The 15,876-nt window shown below is 36.1% G+C and overlaps 1 protein-coding gene across 2 annotated transcripts in view; it reads left to right on the forward strand.

Annotated features, from left to right (window-relative positions):
- The window catches only part of SLC26A7 (solute carrier family 26 member 7), a 177,658-nt gene that overhangs the window by 76,326 nt on the left and 85,456 nt on the right, over positions 1–15,876 (forward strand). For both annotated transcript variants that reach the window (XM_059043462.2, XM_059043463.2), the window contains exon 4: positions 5,030–5,194. In XM_059043462.2, the coding sequence (XP_058899445.1) occupies positions 5,030–5,194 (165 nt within the window). The remainder of the gene's footprint in view (positions 1–5,029; positions 5,195–15,876) is intronic.

Consider the following 15,876-nt stretch of genomic DNA (forward strand, 5'->3'; position numbering starts at 1 on the left):
ATCCTTTGGTTATAATTCAGTACTACTTTATGTTGTTCTTCAGATTGTTCTAGCTTTGAACATTGGGAACTTTTTATCAGTTGGCTTCTATGTCCCTCCTTAATATACTCCCACTTATTTATTTGTTTGTTTGTTATTTAATTTTGGAGTTCTTTTTCACTTTCTGGCACTACAAGATGATCCAGGCTCATAGTGTATATTTCCTACCCTAGTCCTAGAATCAGCCATTTTTCTAAGGAGATCTGGTTTCTTTCATTGGACAATGGTATTAGAGATTAAGATCTGGGTGTGAGGTGTGCCACAGGGGTGTTGTTGCCTTCTAAGCCATTTCAGATGACACAGCAAGGACCTATATGTGTGTATATCAACAAAAGTATGTTGTAAACATACCTATATATTTCTAAATGTATCCATCTATATCTGTGTTAAACTAAACATGGTTTCCTTCTGATGTCTGCAACTCTTATCCCTCCCATACAGATCATTCTAGCCATCTCTCCTTGCTTGTCTATAACTTATGCAATAGTGAGAAACCTGGCTCCCACTGTCTACCATCCCTTTACTTGATTTTTCAATTCCAGTATATATTTATAGTGGTTTCAGAATTGTTAACCTCTACTCCCATGGGAAATAACTTTATCAACTCAAGTACAGTGTTTCTTTTTTGCCTTTGGTTTTACAATATTTACCAATTTCCAGAGTTATTCACAAGAGCACATTTTCTTCATTCCTTTCAGTGAGGTTTGTTCATACATTTAGCAAGTCTGAAAAATCTGTATATTGTATGAGTCCATTTAAATGACACTGTAGAAAAGGCAAAACATATATAGAGAGTAAATGAAGAATTGGTCATCATTTAGATTCTTTGTCACATTCTGCATTCCATCCTGGGGTCTCCTGATCTCCAAATGATTTTCTAAATATTTTCACACATTAAGGTTCATGGGATTTGACAAATGCTTAATGTCATGTATACACCATTATAGTATCATACAGAATAGTTTCACCATCCTAAAAAGTTCCCTATGTTTCACCTTTTACATACTTTCCAACACCTAAGCCCCTGGCAACTACTGATCTGCTTAGTGTCTCTATAGTTTTGCCTTTTCTAGAATGTCATATAAATGGAATCATGCAGTATTTGGCCTTTCCAGACTGTCTTCATTTGCTTACAATATTCATTTAAGATTCATCCATGTCTTTGCATGGCTTGATAGGCCATTCCTTTTTATTACTGAATAGTATGGAGAAGGGCTTTATATTCTGTATTCCACAGCACATAACCTCATAGGTATCCATCTGACATTTTTTTTTCTCATGTTCTCTTGTCACACAGAGGTTTTTTCTTCCATATCCTTACACAGTACTCAGTTGTTCTCCTATTATCATGAGCAATTTAGCTCTCTCTCCCAAACCTGCATACCATACTCAGTAGAGAACAAAGGGCTTCTAGGGTTTTAGCTCCCACTCAAACAGCTTCTTAGACTTTACCTTCCTATTAACTCCTACATTACAGTTCTTTATGCTCCTGGTTAACATTCCCTGCTCCCAACATCAGCATTTCATCTCACTTTATAAGGTCTCTCAAAGTGTGAGATATATCTTTATCTCTGTATTCTGCAACAGTGTTGTACCTTGCCCCTAGTAGGTATTCAATAAATATTCACTGAACAAACAAATAAGTGATTTGGTATAATGTGAGAGCCAGATTGCAGACAAACTGACAAAACCTGAAGTGCATGCAATATTCCATCCACTTGGGTAGTATAGTTGTTTGCTATGCACTCTTTTCTTTTTTCACTGCTTGAAGACCACTTGCAAGAAATGGCTGAAATCTGACATACATTCAATTTATGTAGAACATATGGTGTTTATAAAAGCATTACCAAATAGTATCATGCTAGTGAACCTTGATAATGTGTGTCAGAGGTTTCAGCATTAGCCCAGAACATCAACATTACTACAAACAGCTGAAATATATTGTAAGAAATTTATTTTATCATAAAATGTTGCATGGGCAAGTTTTGTGAATTGGCTAGCCAGATTAGAATTATCATCATTCCTATTATTAGTGAAAGGCATTGAGGTAGCTCTTTATTAAGTCATTAGCTTAAAAATTGTTTAACATTGGCATAAAATTTAAACACTAGGCCTCCAAGAGAAATATTCTAGAAGGATTTTACATAGTTAAATTCCAGAAAAATCTTGGAAACAACAGTTCCATCTGTGGGCACCTCTTACAAAGCCTGTGTTGCACAGGCACTTGCTGCCTTCAACCTGTGTACCTCAGCCTCTGTATGCTAGATCCCTAATTTTGATGTGAATAAACTGTTGAAATTTGGGTGCTGGGGAAAGGGGAGTTTTAAAATTTCTCCTTCTTCTCTTTCTCCTCCTTGTTCTATCCCTCCCCCTCCTCCTCTTCCTCTTTTTCCTTCTTAAAATGTCTGCCATTGTTTTGGGTTATGGAGAACGTTGCCATCCAGAAGAAAGTAATTTCTCTTTAGCTAAATCTCACATGTTTGCAATCATCCTTCACATACACAATATTTTGTATCAGAAATGAGGTCTTAAGGGGCTTGTTGAACTTTCAAAGTCAAGAATTCTCCATTGTAGGAATTTATCGTTGCTGGGAAGATTTTTTTTTTTTTTTAAGTATAAAACTGTGTACCAGTAGAATATTACAAAAATACTTAGAGTCTTTGGATAAGTTTTAAAGGAGGATACTTCACGTTTTTGATTTATATTGTAAGGTAGGTACATATATTTTGAACATTTGAAAGGGCTGAACTCTTTTTATATCTTGAACTTTTCCCATACCCTTCCATTTGTAACTTTCAGGTTATGGAAATGACAAAGAAGTTGCTACTAGAAGATGGTGGTTAGCTGGATGTTGTTGGTGTATCACTTCAGGTTAGGTGATATTTGTTTCTCAGGCATGAGAAATCATTAACCCTTTTAAGTAGATGCTGGGTAGGAAACAAATAAAAACCAGAAAATAAAATGGTGATGATCTATACGAGGCCTCCCAAAGGAGTTTACTTCTCAAAATAAATGAAAATAAGATTTCTTGGCATACAGATAAGAACTTTCTAATATTCCATGTATGCATAAAATTCCATATATGCAAACAGGTTTCACAATTTCAAAGATTTGGATTGCTTGTATACAGCATTTAGCTGAAATGAAAATCCAACTCTCTGGAGTTCAGCTTACCCCAATAATATGCTAATTTCATCCTCATGACCTTTAAGAGTTAGTGTCATAATTTGCAATTAACTAATAGAAAGATACTTGGGAAAAATTGTTTCAATATTTTTCTTAACTAATTGTGTTTTCAGGATGAAGATCAACAGACTATGTATCAGTGTGTTCCAACTGTACCTATACTATTGATTGATTGGATATTTCCCTTGGGACATTTCTATTTGACAAACTGACACATAGATGCAAACAGTTCAAATACATTTCTTTCTGCACTGATAAATTTGTTCATGTTCTCCAGAAATGGAAAATATGGTGTGACCTTTTCTACATTTTGTGAAATCTCATGGCTAGTTTTCCATGCTGGGTAAATATATACGGCATCTTATGACATTCAAGGTACATCGCATATGTTGCACATTTTACAGGTTTCAAAGCTCTTTCATATGTTATTTCACATTCATTTTACAACAATTCTGCAATATTAATAGGGCAGATATCATTCTAATTATTTATAGATCATGAGGCTTGGAAATTTTTAACAGATTTTCTATAGTCACAAAAACTAGGATGTTGTAGAGCCAGAATCAGAACTTAAGTTTTCAGATTTGAACCCAGAAAACTCCACCCTAATACAAGTTTAGAGTATTACTGCTTTTGGCTAAGGGACATTGTGATGTGATGGAAATGATATATTTTGCAATGTATGCTCTGGTGGTACTTAGATAGCACTTTATACTTCTCATTTTTATCACTGTGACCTCTTGATAGAAGGAGATCTCATTGCTATTCTTTCCTTTGATTTCTTTAATAGTTAATCTTATTTTCCAACAAGAATTTAAAACCTGACCTAAATATTATAATTAACACATTAAGAGGATATATCAGCATGACCCACTTTGTGTTCATTTTCCAGTGTGGATACTCATGAATGTAATTTAATGTTACTTTCAAAACAACAAATCTCTATGACTGAGTTTACATTCAGTCAAAGAGTGGGCCATCTCCTAAAAGTTCTTTCTCTGCACTAATCATTGAAATGTTAGTAGTTAGTAGAGAAAAGAGAATTGATTTTTGCTGCCATCTTTTGCCCAGCAAAGCTCAGTGCACAGCTTCTACTCAGATGAGATTATTTTGTCTGGCCATGAAATAGTTTTGCAATGGAGCATGATACTAGGAGCAGAAAGGAAAAGTTTAAGGAGAATGACTTTCCTACTGATTCTTGGGTTTCTTAAGACATATTCTTTTAACCTATTTCTGTCTTTTGCTCTTCTCTATATACACATAAGTCCTGATGTTTTCCTATTAATATTTGCCCTTTACAGCTACTTGATGAAGTATCTAGTCAAAACAGTAGGTTTCCATTTCTCAGAACCTGGCAGAAACTCAAAAAATGGCTTTTTCTCCTCAATGCTTTTGAAGTTTTAAGCCTACTGGGTATAAAGTAGTGAATCATGCCCTTTGGATTAAAAAAAATTATAGATATGATAATGCAAATTTTATTTTTCCCCACAGAACCCCATATATTAACTGATTTGAACATATTTCCTTCTTTGTAACATATATTATTAGGAAAAGAGAAAAATAGTCAACATTCAGAAAAAAACTGTGTTAACTTTAACTGAAGCACTTGTAATTGTACTCAAAAACATCTGAGAAATCTTGGAAACTAGTAACGTTCTCAAGAAAACTCAAGCTATTGAATATATAAAATTTTAGGAGCACATTTCACATCAGTTCCCTATGTCTGTGTATTGAAAATGAAATTGTGTCAGATATTAATCCTTCTAGGAAGCTTGGGAAGTTTCATATTCCTTTGTCCTTTTAGGTGGCCATGTTTGTGCTACAACTGGGTAGTGCCACATTCCTGCTTACAGAGCCTGTGATCAGTGCGATGACAACTGGGGCTGCCACACATGTCGTGACTTCACAAGTCAAATATCTCTTGGGAATGAAAATGCCATATATATCTGGACCACTTGGATTCTTTTATGTGAGTTTTTCTGTATGTCTTTGTTCACATATTTTGGGTGTGTGTTTCACATAGTAAAATTTGGTTAATTACAATCCTGAGATGTTTCTATTTTAAAGCATCTTGGGCTTATATAATATCTTTTAGGATATTTGTAATGTGATTAAGGGTATGAAACTAGTTTAATTAGTAAAACCTACTAATTTGGGGAGCAATTTTTTGTAATAAACAATAAAATACAGTATAATTTGGGAATATGGTTGGAAAAAAATAGCTTGAATTTTTCTGTGACCAGATATGTCGCTAACTTCTAATGAAAGCCATCTACCAGGCTTGTGGCCCAGTGTAACAATGGTACACCTTACCACATTCTTTCCATATAGTGAACCCTGGTATAGATCAAATCAGAGGCTTGGTCAAAATTGGGGTCTAGAGTCCCAATAGCAGATAATCAGTTATTAAAAATCACTTGAACCTGAGAGAGGAACATGTGTCCAGTTTCAACATATTATCCTAATAATTCCCCATTCTTCTTGGTCTCTTTTTGAAGCTGACCTAAAATCTATGACTGCTCAGGAAGTCACATCCTATTGGAGTTTTATAAGAAAATCAATATCTTATTAATGAAATTGAGAGCAGCCAGACTTCATTTTATTTAATTTTATATTGTAGAGGAGGAAAAGTATATTTTCCTTCTATCCTTGAGGAGCTGGGCCTCCTGTAACAAAAGACTAACAAGAGAAAAACAAACAAGTTTATTAGCCTGTATATTTCATATACACATGGGAGAAACTCCGGGATTAGTAATTCAGAAGAAGTGGCTAGAATTTGGGTTTAAATACCATCTTCAGTTAAAAAAAAGGAATAAGAGTTGGGAGAAGCAAGTTATGAGAAGGTGACCATGAAAAATACAGTGAACATGGGTAAGGTTTATTATGCAGATTTAAATCGGTGCCTTCTCCATTAGTAAGAATCTCTTGTGATTTAGAGTCATCTTTTTCTTCCTGGTACTGAGAGGAAGACACCCTTGCAAACAGAGTTTTTCTATATAAATGTAAATTTCTCTGTGAAAGGATAACTAACAGTTTTCTCAGAGGTTCCCTGTGTCTGCTGTTTCTCAAAATAATAATCTAAAAATAATTCTTATACCAAAGAGGCATATTTTGGAGTGGCATATTCTGGTCTCCTACAATGTAATGTTCTATACTGAATTACATTAATGTTTTATAATGAGAGTATTCCCATTCTTAATATTCTTGCTCTTAATCAAGGAATGGCTGAATAGTAGCTCAATATATAGAAGTTTAATAAATTATCTAATTCCTGTTATTGAGGTGGTTTGTGGTATTTCACCATTATACACAGCTCAATGAAGATTTGTTTTATTCCTGTGTTATAGTTTGCATCCCTGATGATTTCATTGAGATCAATTCCTAGCTATGGAATCACTGGATTAAAATATTTTGCCAAATATCAATCTGAAAAGCTGTACCAATTAATATTTACTCTCATAACTGTCAACTCTGATTATTACTATTTAAAAATTTTGTCATTTTGATATGTGAAAAAATAGTATAACTTTTCTGTTTGTGTGTTTCTCTGATTAGTTAGTAAAGTAGTTAATATAGATAGTAATTGGCAACACAAAGCTGGAAGCTTGTTCTGAATTTTTGTTATTTAGGTAATATCTTGCTCAGTGATTCATTCATTATAAGAAAGCTCAAAACTAAAACAAGAATACTAAAACTGCAAGTGGAAACAATATAATTCCAACCTCCAGGTCAAACAAAAGTAGACCAAAATAGCTATAACTTATCAGGTGACTGGCTGAGTTAAAACTTTTGGTGATGCCAGGTGTGCACCAACAGAACCAAATCAGTACTAGATTCTGTCCTGATCTCCTGGCTGGGAACAGCATGCTTGTTTGTGCATGAGCAGTGTAAAGAAATGCATGCAGGTTACAAGTTGGCCACTTCAGTCATATTCACTTTACACAAATAATCATTCCTCTTTTCACTAGTTGTGCTAAAAGAATCTGGATAGCCAGATATGAGAACATTTGGTCTTTCAGCTTGTTTCTCTGGTGGCAATGTGCATAAAATGCTACATTGAAGTGTTTTGTGTATGATTTTTTAAATTTTGTTTTCTTGGAAGGTAAACTGCAAGCTACTTTTTCTTTGCCTTGTAGGTCAGACAGTGTAATGTGACTTTTGGGGGTCTTTTGTAAGTTCTCATACTGAAATGTAATCAGATTTAGAAATATTGTTAGATGGCTGACAAATTTGCATTACTTAGTTGGTGCAAGTTGGTATGCTTTGTGTAGATGGAAAACAAAGAAAAGTTGTTTTTGCTTTTCAAAGTCTCAGAGCCCTGCACTGTTAGGCACCTAGGTAGGAATGATGCTTTGGTTCTTGCCAAGGTTTCAAAATTAATGCTGATATTTCAATGTCAAAAATTGTGATCTGAGCATTAGATTAAGAAATAGATTTTGCATCATGCATAGGTTACACTGGGACGTTTGGAAGGTGTGCTTTAGTGTAGTTAGGCTAAAAAAGAATCTGATGATAATAATGTAAATCTGAACTTGCCCATGGATCATTTATGTGGGATGTGAAGGAGGAGAGCTGAACTCAGCACAGAGGTATAGAACAGAGGACAAAATAGAGGCCTTGATCATCAAGTCAAAGAACGTAGAGGAGAGTGATTTAACATATTTTTGGATTTTTTATGCTTCTAAGTTCTCAAAATTGTTATGTCCTTTATGAAAGCTACTCAGGCTGATGAAGGATAAAGAATATGTTACTGATATTCCTTGGAACATAAATTAATATCTAGATGATTTGAGACTCTTATACAATGAGCCAGTCACCACTCCCAATAGTCTCAGCTGGAACATTCAAATTTCCTAAAACAATTCAGAATTGGCCAATCAAAATGTGTATTAATTAATTCCAGTAATAGCAGTGCTTCTGGTCAACTTTGAGAGAAAACATAGCCTTTTGTCTTTATCCTGTTCTTAGGTCACTGCATGTTGAGATATCTTCCATCTGTCACTGCGATGATTTCTACAGTGTCTTCTTCCTGGTGGATGCCTGATTCTGTTCTACAAAGAGAATCTAATTCTCTAGTTTGATTAGCTAAAATCTCTATCTCTTTGGTTACTTAGGGCTGGCAGATGTTCTTGCTTCCATGGAACATTTTAAAGGATTAATTTGAATCAGATAAGGTTAGTGTTACATGCTCAGTTCTTCTCTCTCAGATTATAGGACAGACTTCCAATAGATCCTTTTTTTTGACTTATAGTTGATTTATATTGTTTCAGGTGTGATTCTTTTTCAGATTCTTTTCCATTAAGGTTATTACAAGGTATTGAATATAGTTCCCGTGTTATACAGTCAGGTACTTGTTGTTTACCTATTTTATATATAGTAGTGTTTACCTGTTAATACCAGGTTCCTAATTTATCCCCCCCCCCCCATTCTCTTTCCCCTTTGGAAACCATAAGTTTGTTTTCTATGTCAGTGCACTTTAAAAGTATAAAGTATATAAGTAATAGATACTAATCCTTTTCCTCTCTAGAGGACTGTTAATCATATAAGCAAATTTAAATAATAAAACAAAATTATATCTTTTTTTCAAGTTACAAATAAAGATGATTCAAAAATTTATAAAACATAAAAAATATCTGCTATTAATGAGGGTTAGTCATCAGAAGTAAAGAAATGCTATACTTTAAATTTTATTTTTATTTTAAAATAGTTCCATCTATTCAGCTCAATCCCTCCCCCAACCAGTTATAAACACATTTAGTAAATTATAAACAGTTCTGCAATATATTGTAAAACAAGCAGAAGCAATAATATTATGAGTCACTTCTGTCTTTGGACCCTGGTTCACCAGTTAAAGCATTTTATTCCTGTGTTCTCAAATTAAAATTTTTTTTCTATTTTGTTATATTTTTTAGCTTTATTTTTTAAGCCCCACATCTAAGTAGTATCATAAAGTATTTGTCTTTCTCTGTCTGACTTATTTCACTTAGCATAATACTCTCCAAATCCATCCATGTTTTTGCAAATGGTAAAATTTCATTTTTATGTGTGTGTGGCTGAGTAGTATTCCATTGTATATATATGATATATATATACACACCATATCTTTATTCATTCATCTATTGATGAACACTTAGGTTGCTTCCATATCTTGACTATTGTAAACAATATTGCTGTGAACATTGGGGTCCATGTATCTTTCTGAATTAGCATTTTCATTTTGGGGGATTAATACCCAGAAGTGGACTTGCTGGATCATATGGTAGTTCTATTTTTAGTTTTTTTGAGAAACCACCATACTGTTTTCCATAGTGACTGCACCAATTTACATTCCCACTAAGAGTGCACTAGGGTTCCCTTTTAAGAGGTTTTTTTAAAAGAAAAATAATTTTGAAGTTTATTTTGATACTCATTAGAAGGCAAATTCTCTAATTGATAAAACCAAAATCTAGAGAAAAAGTCTCACTATGTGAATTTTTGAAGCATAAAAGCTTCTGGAGAAGGCAGTCAGAGAACAGGAAGATAGCAGGTAAAGACCAAATAAATTTTTTTATCAAATTAAAATTTTTTGACTGATAGTTGGTCCCACACAGAAAATAGGGAAAAGGTGAATTATTCTTGTCAATATAAAAATTGATTTTTTATACTGAGAAATGATGATGTATCTTTTAATTAGAAAGGATGTTTCTCCCCCAAAGGCACAATAAACCAAAAAGTACTAGTTCATATTAGCAAATGTGAATTTCTTTGAGGTGGCGCCAGTGTCTCAGCCTGTAGCAGCCTATGATAAATTTGGTAGAGCTATTTTCACTGGCATGGCTTTATATGAGAACTCTTCTAAATAATTCTGTACATTAAAGCCAAGAGCACAAGGCAAGCTTGGCAATATATTCACCTAACCCTTTTTGGGAAGTTTTTATTTCCTTTTTTAAAATTGAGGAGTTTCTGAACCAGAAAGCAATTTCATTCCCACTCCCATCCCTGAAGTACAAGCAAAGCACTTTTCTAGTTTGGGTAGCTCTGAAGGCTACAAAGAAGGAACCAAGAATATTAACAAACTGGGATAGAAACATCAGAAGGAAATCAAAGCCAATGAAATATTTTCTTCCATAGAGAATGAGATCACAATTAAATATGTACAAATGAGGCTTATATGTGGAGAACCAATCTACTTTGAAGACACAGGCCCTCTGGGATTTCTGAATCAAGAGCATGCTTTGGTAGTTTATGACAGCCCACATTTTCTCTGCAGTTATTGTGATATTTCTATTGTGAATTGTGAGGACGTTCAATACACCCTGAAAAATGGACAGAATAAATTGAAGGGGAGAGAAAAGGAATGTTAATCTGCAGCTTGAATCAATCAGGGATATAGGGGAAAGAAAATGTGGCAGGTTTAATTTGGATATGAAACAATTATATGGGAATTTGTAACAAAGGTTACTTTAAAATTCTAAATCAGAAGGCAAATATTTTAGCAATTCAATTATCTTGGGCTAAGCTCTCCATCCCCCGCAATTCACTGAAAAATGCATCAGCACAAAATCCAGTTGCTTAAGTAATTCAAATTAAACTTGGTTTTCTAAACAAGGGATGGCTGGATGCCACTTGGGCCTTGGCATGCTTGATTGTGAATTTGGTGCAAGTGAGTTTTGTGCACCCCTGCTGTCTCTAGCGGTTAAACATACCATACTTCCCCTAGATCACATTTTGGTTGGAGACTTAATGTATCCCTTAAGGCAGTAGTTTATTGGGATAAATTCCCAGTGTGAGAAGCAGTTATTGATCAGAAATATACATATAAAATTATGTAAAGAATAATAGAATGTTGTAATTTTTTTCTTCCGTTTGGGGTTGTGTTTGTATTCATGAAAACACAGACTGTGTTTGAGCTTTAAACTTAATATTAGTCTTGTTTTTCTATTAGTGTGTGCTACTTTGGGAAGTAGAGGGATTAGGGGAGCTTGATCTTAACAATAACCATTCTAAATTGTTTAAAGATATGTAGGTAAAGTTTATAGGAGACATCAAATTCTGAAGAACAGAGAGAACTTGTGCCAACATCAATTTTGGAATTATCATAGATGGCTTTAATGGTCCCTGAGCAGGAATCTAGATCTGTTAGAGGTAGAATTCAAATATAATCAAGTGGGGGACTTCCTGGCAGGGCAGTTGTTGAGACTTCGTGCTTCCACTGTAGGGAGCATGGGTTTGATCCCTGCTCAGGGAACTAGGATCCTGAATGCCACATGGCATGGCCAAAAAAACCTATAAAATAAAAAATGACAAATATAATCAAGTTGAAAGCAAGTTGGGGCAGGGAGAAGGTGTGCCTGGGCAATTGTGGCTGATGTTTAAAAGCTCCAAGGATGTGAAAGCTACCTTAAAAAAACAAAAGCCAGGGCCAGCAGCAGACTTCAGTCTCATCTGAAAAGTGGGAGAGTTGAACTAAGTGTGAAGCTTCAAAACCAGAAATATCCTACAGAATAATCTATGCATGGATAGGAAAAGATTAGTGTGCATCCTTGATTCAAGAGTTTAAGAACCACTATAATGGATTTACTCAACAGATGTTAATTGACCACTTCATTGGTGATGAGAATACAGTTGAGAAATAACATCCCTGTTCTCATGGAGTTTTATTGAAATGCTGAGGCAGGGCAATGTGAAGTAGGAAGGGAGGAGAAAAATTGGTGAACAAGATAATCTCAGATAGTGTTAAAGAAGGAAACCAGGCAGTGTAATTGAATCAGATAATGTCATAGAGTGAAGAAGTGATTATGCTCACCTTATATTAATTGAGTAATTAAATGAGTCACTGCATATAAGTTGGCTAGCCTAGTGCCTGGAAATGTTAGTTGCCCCACTATTCTAGAAAGTGATGAATTTTGAACAATAGAAAGTGATGAATTTTAAACAATCTCTCTTATTATTTCCATCCCAGTCTGCCCTCCCACCATATGTTTGTGGTAGGGATAATATAGTAATTTCTTTCCATTCGAGGTGGAGAGAAGGAACTAAGGTGAATGCACTGTATAGATACAAGTATACTTTCACCAAATGTGTATATGTTAAGAAAAAACAGTCATGGTTCCTTTTCTCACAGTTTTTAGAATAAAGTTGGAAGGCATTATTGTTTTCCTTGGATTGACATAATTCTGCAGCTGGTGTTAAAGGCACAAGGCAGCAGGTGGGTAGAGCTTTTTTTGTCTGAGAAACAGATAGGTGCCGTTGAATGCCACCGTTAACAAACAAAATCAAAGACTCCATGCTCCATGATAGTCTCTCTTTCAAAGGGTGGCATCTCCCCTCCATATATCCCAAGGGAAAAAGGAAGCACTGGGGAAGTTTGGAAAAATTGTTTGCTGGACTGAAAGGAGAGAATAGTGTGTGAGGCATTGGTGAATGTGTTGCTCTAGGGTTCAGAGAACCTGAGTCACAGTCTTGACTCTGTCACTCACAAGCCAAGTCTCCTAGGATAAGGTAAGTTACAAATCTTTGGAGCCTTGGTTTCTACATCTATAGAATGAGTACATTCAACTGGTTGACTTCTAAGGTCTTTCTAGTTCTGACAAGTGTATTCTAAATATTGCCTTTGTTAGGCACTGTAGTTGAAATCCTTACCACAGCTATCCACCATGCCTATTTATCTGTGACAGGTGCTTAATCAATTGGCCATCTCTCTTAATGGTACTAATTGTTTAGTCACTGTTACTAAAAGCATTCTGTTTAGTTTCATTTTGTGTTTTATCTTCGTTACTTTTATCTTTTTTAACTTGAAGAGGAAGGAATTTACTAGGGTATATAGGGAACTCTAAAGGCAAAAGCTGTGACTCCCTTTGTCCTCTGTATTGCTAGGGCTGCCATGACAAACTGTATAGACTGGGTGGCTTAAATAATAGAAATGTATTTTCTCACAGTTCTGATGCCGGAAGTCAAAAATCAGGATGCCAGCATGGCTGGTTTGCTCTGAGGCCTCTCTCCTTTGCTTGTATATGACCACCCTCCTGCCTCTTCACATGGTAGCACCTCTGTGCATGTGCATTCCTGGTGTCTCTCTGTCTGTCTTAAGCTCTTCTTTTTATAAAGACACCAGTCAGATTGGATTAGGGCCCACCCTAAAAGCATCATTTTAACTTAATTACCTCTTTAAAGACCCTGTCTCCAAATATTATGAGTCACATTATGAGGTATTGAGGATTTGGGCTTCAACATATGAATTTTAGGGAAACACAATTGAGTCCATAACACCCTCTTTGAATTGTCTCAGCAGTGAGAAGCATTTTACTTGGTAACTGTGTTTGTAGCCTATGGCTACTGTAATAAATTACCATAAACATGGTAACAACACACAAAAATTTATTCTCTCATTTACAGAGGTCAGAAGTACAAAATCAAGGTGTCACCAGGGCCACACATGCTCTGGAGGTTCTAGGGGAGAATTATTACTTGTCTTCTAGCTTCTGGTAGCTCCAGGCATTCCTTGGCTTGTGGCTGCATCACATCAAACTGTGCCTCTGTCACCAGATGGCCTTCTCCTGTGTGTGTGTGTCTGATCCTCTTCTGTCTCCTATAAGGGTACAGGTCACTGGATTTTATTTTTATGCACATATTATGCCAAATGTGTTTTCAGACAAAAGTCTGAACACATGGTAACAATCATGTATGAATGTTACCATTTTTCTGGAGAAATTCCTGCATTTGTGGTTGATGACTGACTCAGTCATATATTGGGAATTAAGATTAATAGATTTCAGATCAGTACTTAATACCTACTATAAAGTAGTGTACTGTCAGATTTATTAAACTTTGTTGGTTATACTATCACTTTGTTGTTTCTCTAGTGAAACACAAACCTATGTTTCTCTGGGCACAGGAGTTTCTATGCAGGGCCTTCTTTAGAACTTCAGTAACTGTTGTACAATGAGAAACTATTGAATGAGTATGACCGTGGAAACTGTTTAAAAGGTATGACCTCCTTTTTTCTTAATTAAATCCTGAATATGAGGGTTTTTTAGCTTTGGATTTTGCTTCATTCTTATAAAAACAGAGTGATTTAACATCTGATTATTTAGATCAAATAGCATATAGCAAAGATGGATTACTTGAGATTTACTGTAATAATAGGTTTAAAATTTAGATCAATGCCTTGTACAAGTATAACCTTAATAAACATGTGGAGTGAAATTGCTTCTCCAAATAATAGCAGTAGCCATTTCATGATGGGATCTCCAGGTTTCCAGGGAACTACCTCAGAAAGATGGTGCAGTATTAAGATGTGAGCTCACCTCTCCTTACAGAAACATCAAAATCACAACTAACTGCTGAATAACTATCAACAAAAAAATGCTGGAACCTAACACAAAGAATATCCTACATCCAAAGAAAAAGGAGAAACCACAATGAAACAGTTGGAGGGGCATAATTGTGATAAAATCAAATCCCATATCTGTTGGGTTGGTGACCCACAAACTGGAAAATAATTATACCACAAAAGTTCTCCCATAAGAGTGAAAGTTCTGAGCCCCAAATCAGGCTCCCCAGCCTGGAGGTCTAGCAATGCGAGGAGGAGCCCCCAGAGAATCTGGCTTTGAAGTCCAGTGGGGTTGATTGGGGGAATTCCACAGGACTAGGGGAAACAGAAACTCCACTCTTGGAAGGCACACACAAGGTCTCATGTGCACAAGGACACGGTGAAAAAAGCAGTGACCTCATAAGAGCCAGGTTCAGACCTAGCTGGTAGAAATGGAGGGTCTCCTGTGGAGGCAGGGAGTGGTTGTGAATCACTGAAGGGACAAATACATTGGCAGTGGTAGCTCTGGGGAGTACTCACTGGCATGAGCACTCCTGGCGGCTGCCATTTTTCCACCAAATGGGGGCCCCACCCAACAGCCTGTAGGCTCCAGTGCTGGGACACCTCAGGCCAAACAACCAACAGGATAGCAACACAGCCCCACTCATCAGCAGACAGGGTGCTTAAAGTCTTCCTGAGCCCACAGCTTCCTGCTAAACACATCCCTTGACACAGCCATGCTCACCAGAAGGACAAGACCCAGTTCCACAAACCAGTGGGAAGAAACATGTCCCTCCCATCAGGAAGTCTGCACAAGTCTGTTTAACAGACTCACCCACCAAGGGGCAGACAGCAGAAGCAAGAAGAACTATAGTTCTGCAGCCTGTGGAAGGGAAACCACAATCACAGAAAGTTAGACAAAATAAGCTAGCAGAGGAATATGTTCCAGATGTAGGAACAAGATAAAACCCCAGAAGAACAACTAAGTGAAGTGGAGATAGGCAATCTACCCAAAAAAGAATTCAGAGTAAAGATAGTAAAGATATCCAAGATCTCGGAAGAAGAATGGAGGCACAGATCGAGAAGATATAAGAAATGTTTAACAAAGAGCTAGAAGAAATAAAGAGCAAACAAACAGAGATGAACAGTACAATAACTGAAGTGAAAAAAACACTAGAAAGAATCAATAGCAGAATAACTGAGGCAGAAGAACGGATAAGTGATCTGGAAGACAGAATGGTGGAAATCACTGTCGTGGAAGAGAATAAAGAAAAAAGAATGGGGCTTCCCTGGTGGCGCAGTGGTTGAGAGTCCGCCTGCCGATGCAGGGGACACGGGTTCGTGCCCCGGTCCGGGAAGAT

Source organism: Kogia breviceps, chromosome 17 (genome assembly GCF_026419965.1).
Source record: "Kogia breviceps isolate mKogBre1 chromosome 17, mKogBre1 haplotype 1, whole genome shotgun sequence".
NCBI lineage: Eukaryota > Metazoa > Chordata > Mammalia > Artiodactyla > Physeteridae > Kogia > Kogia breviceps.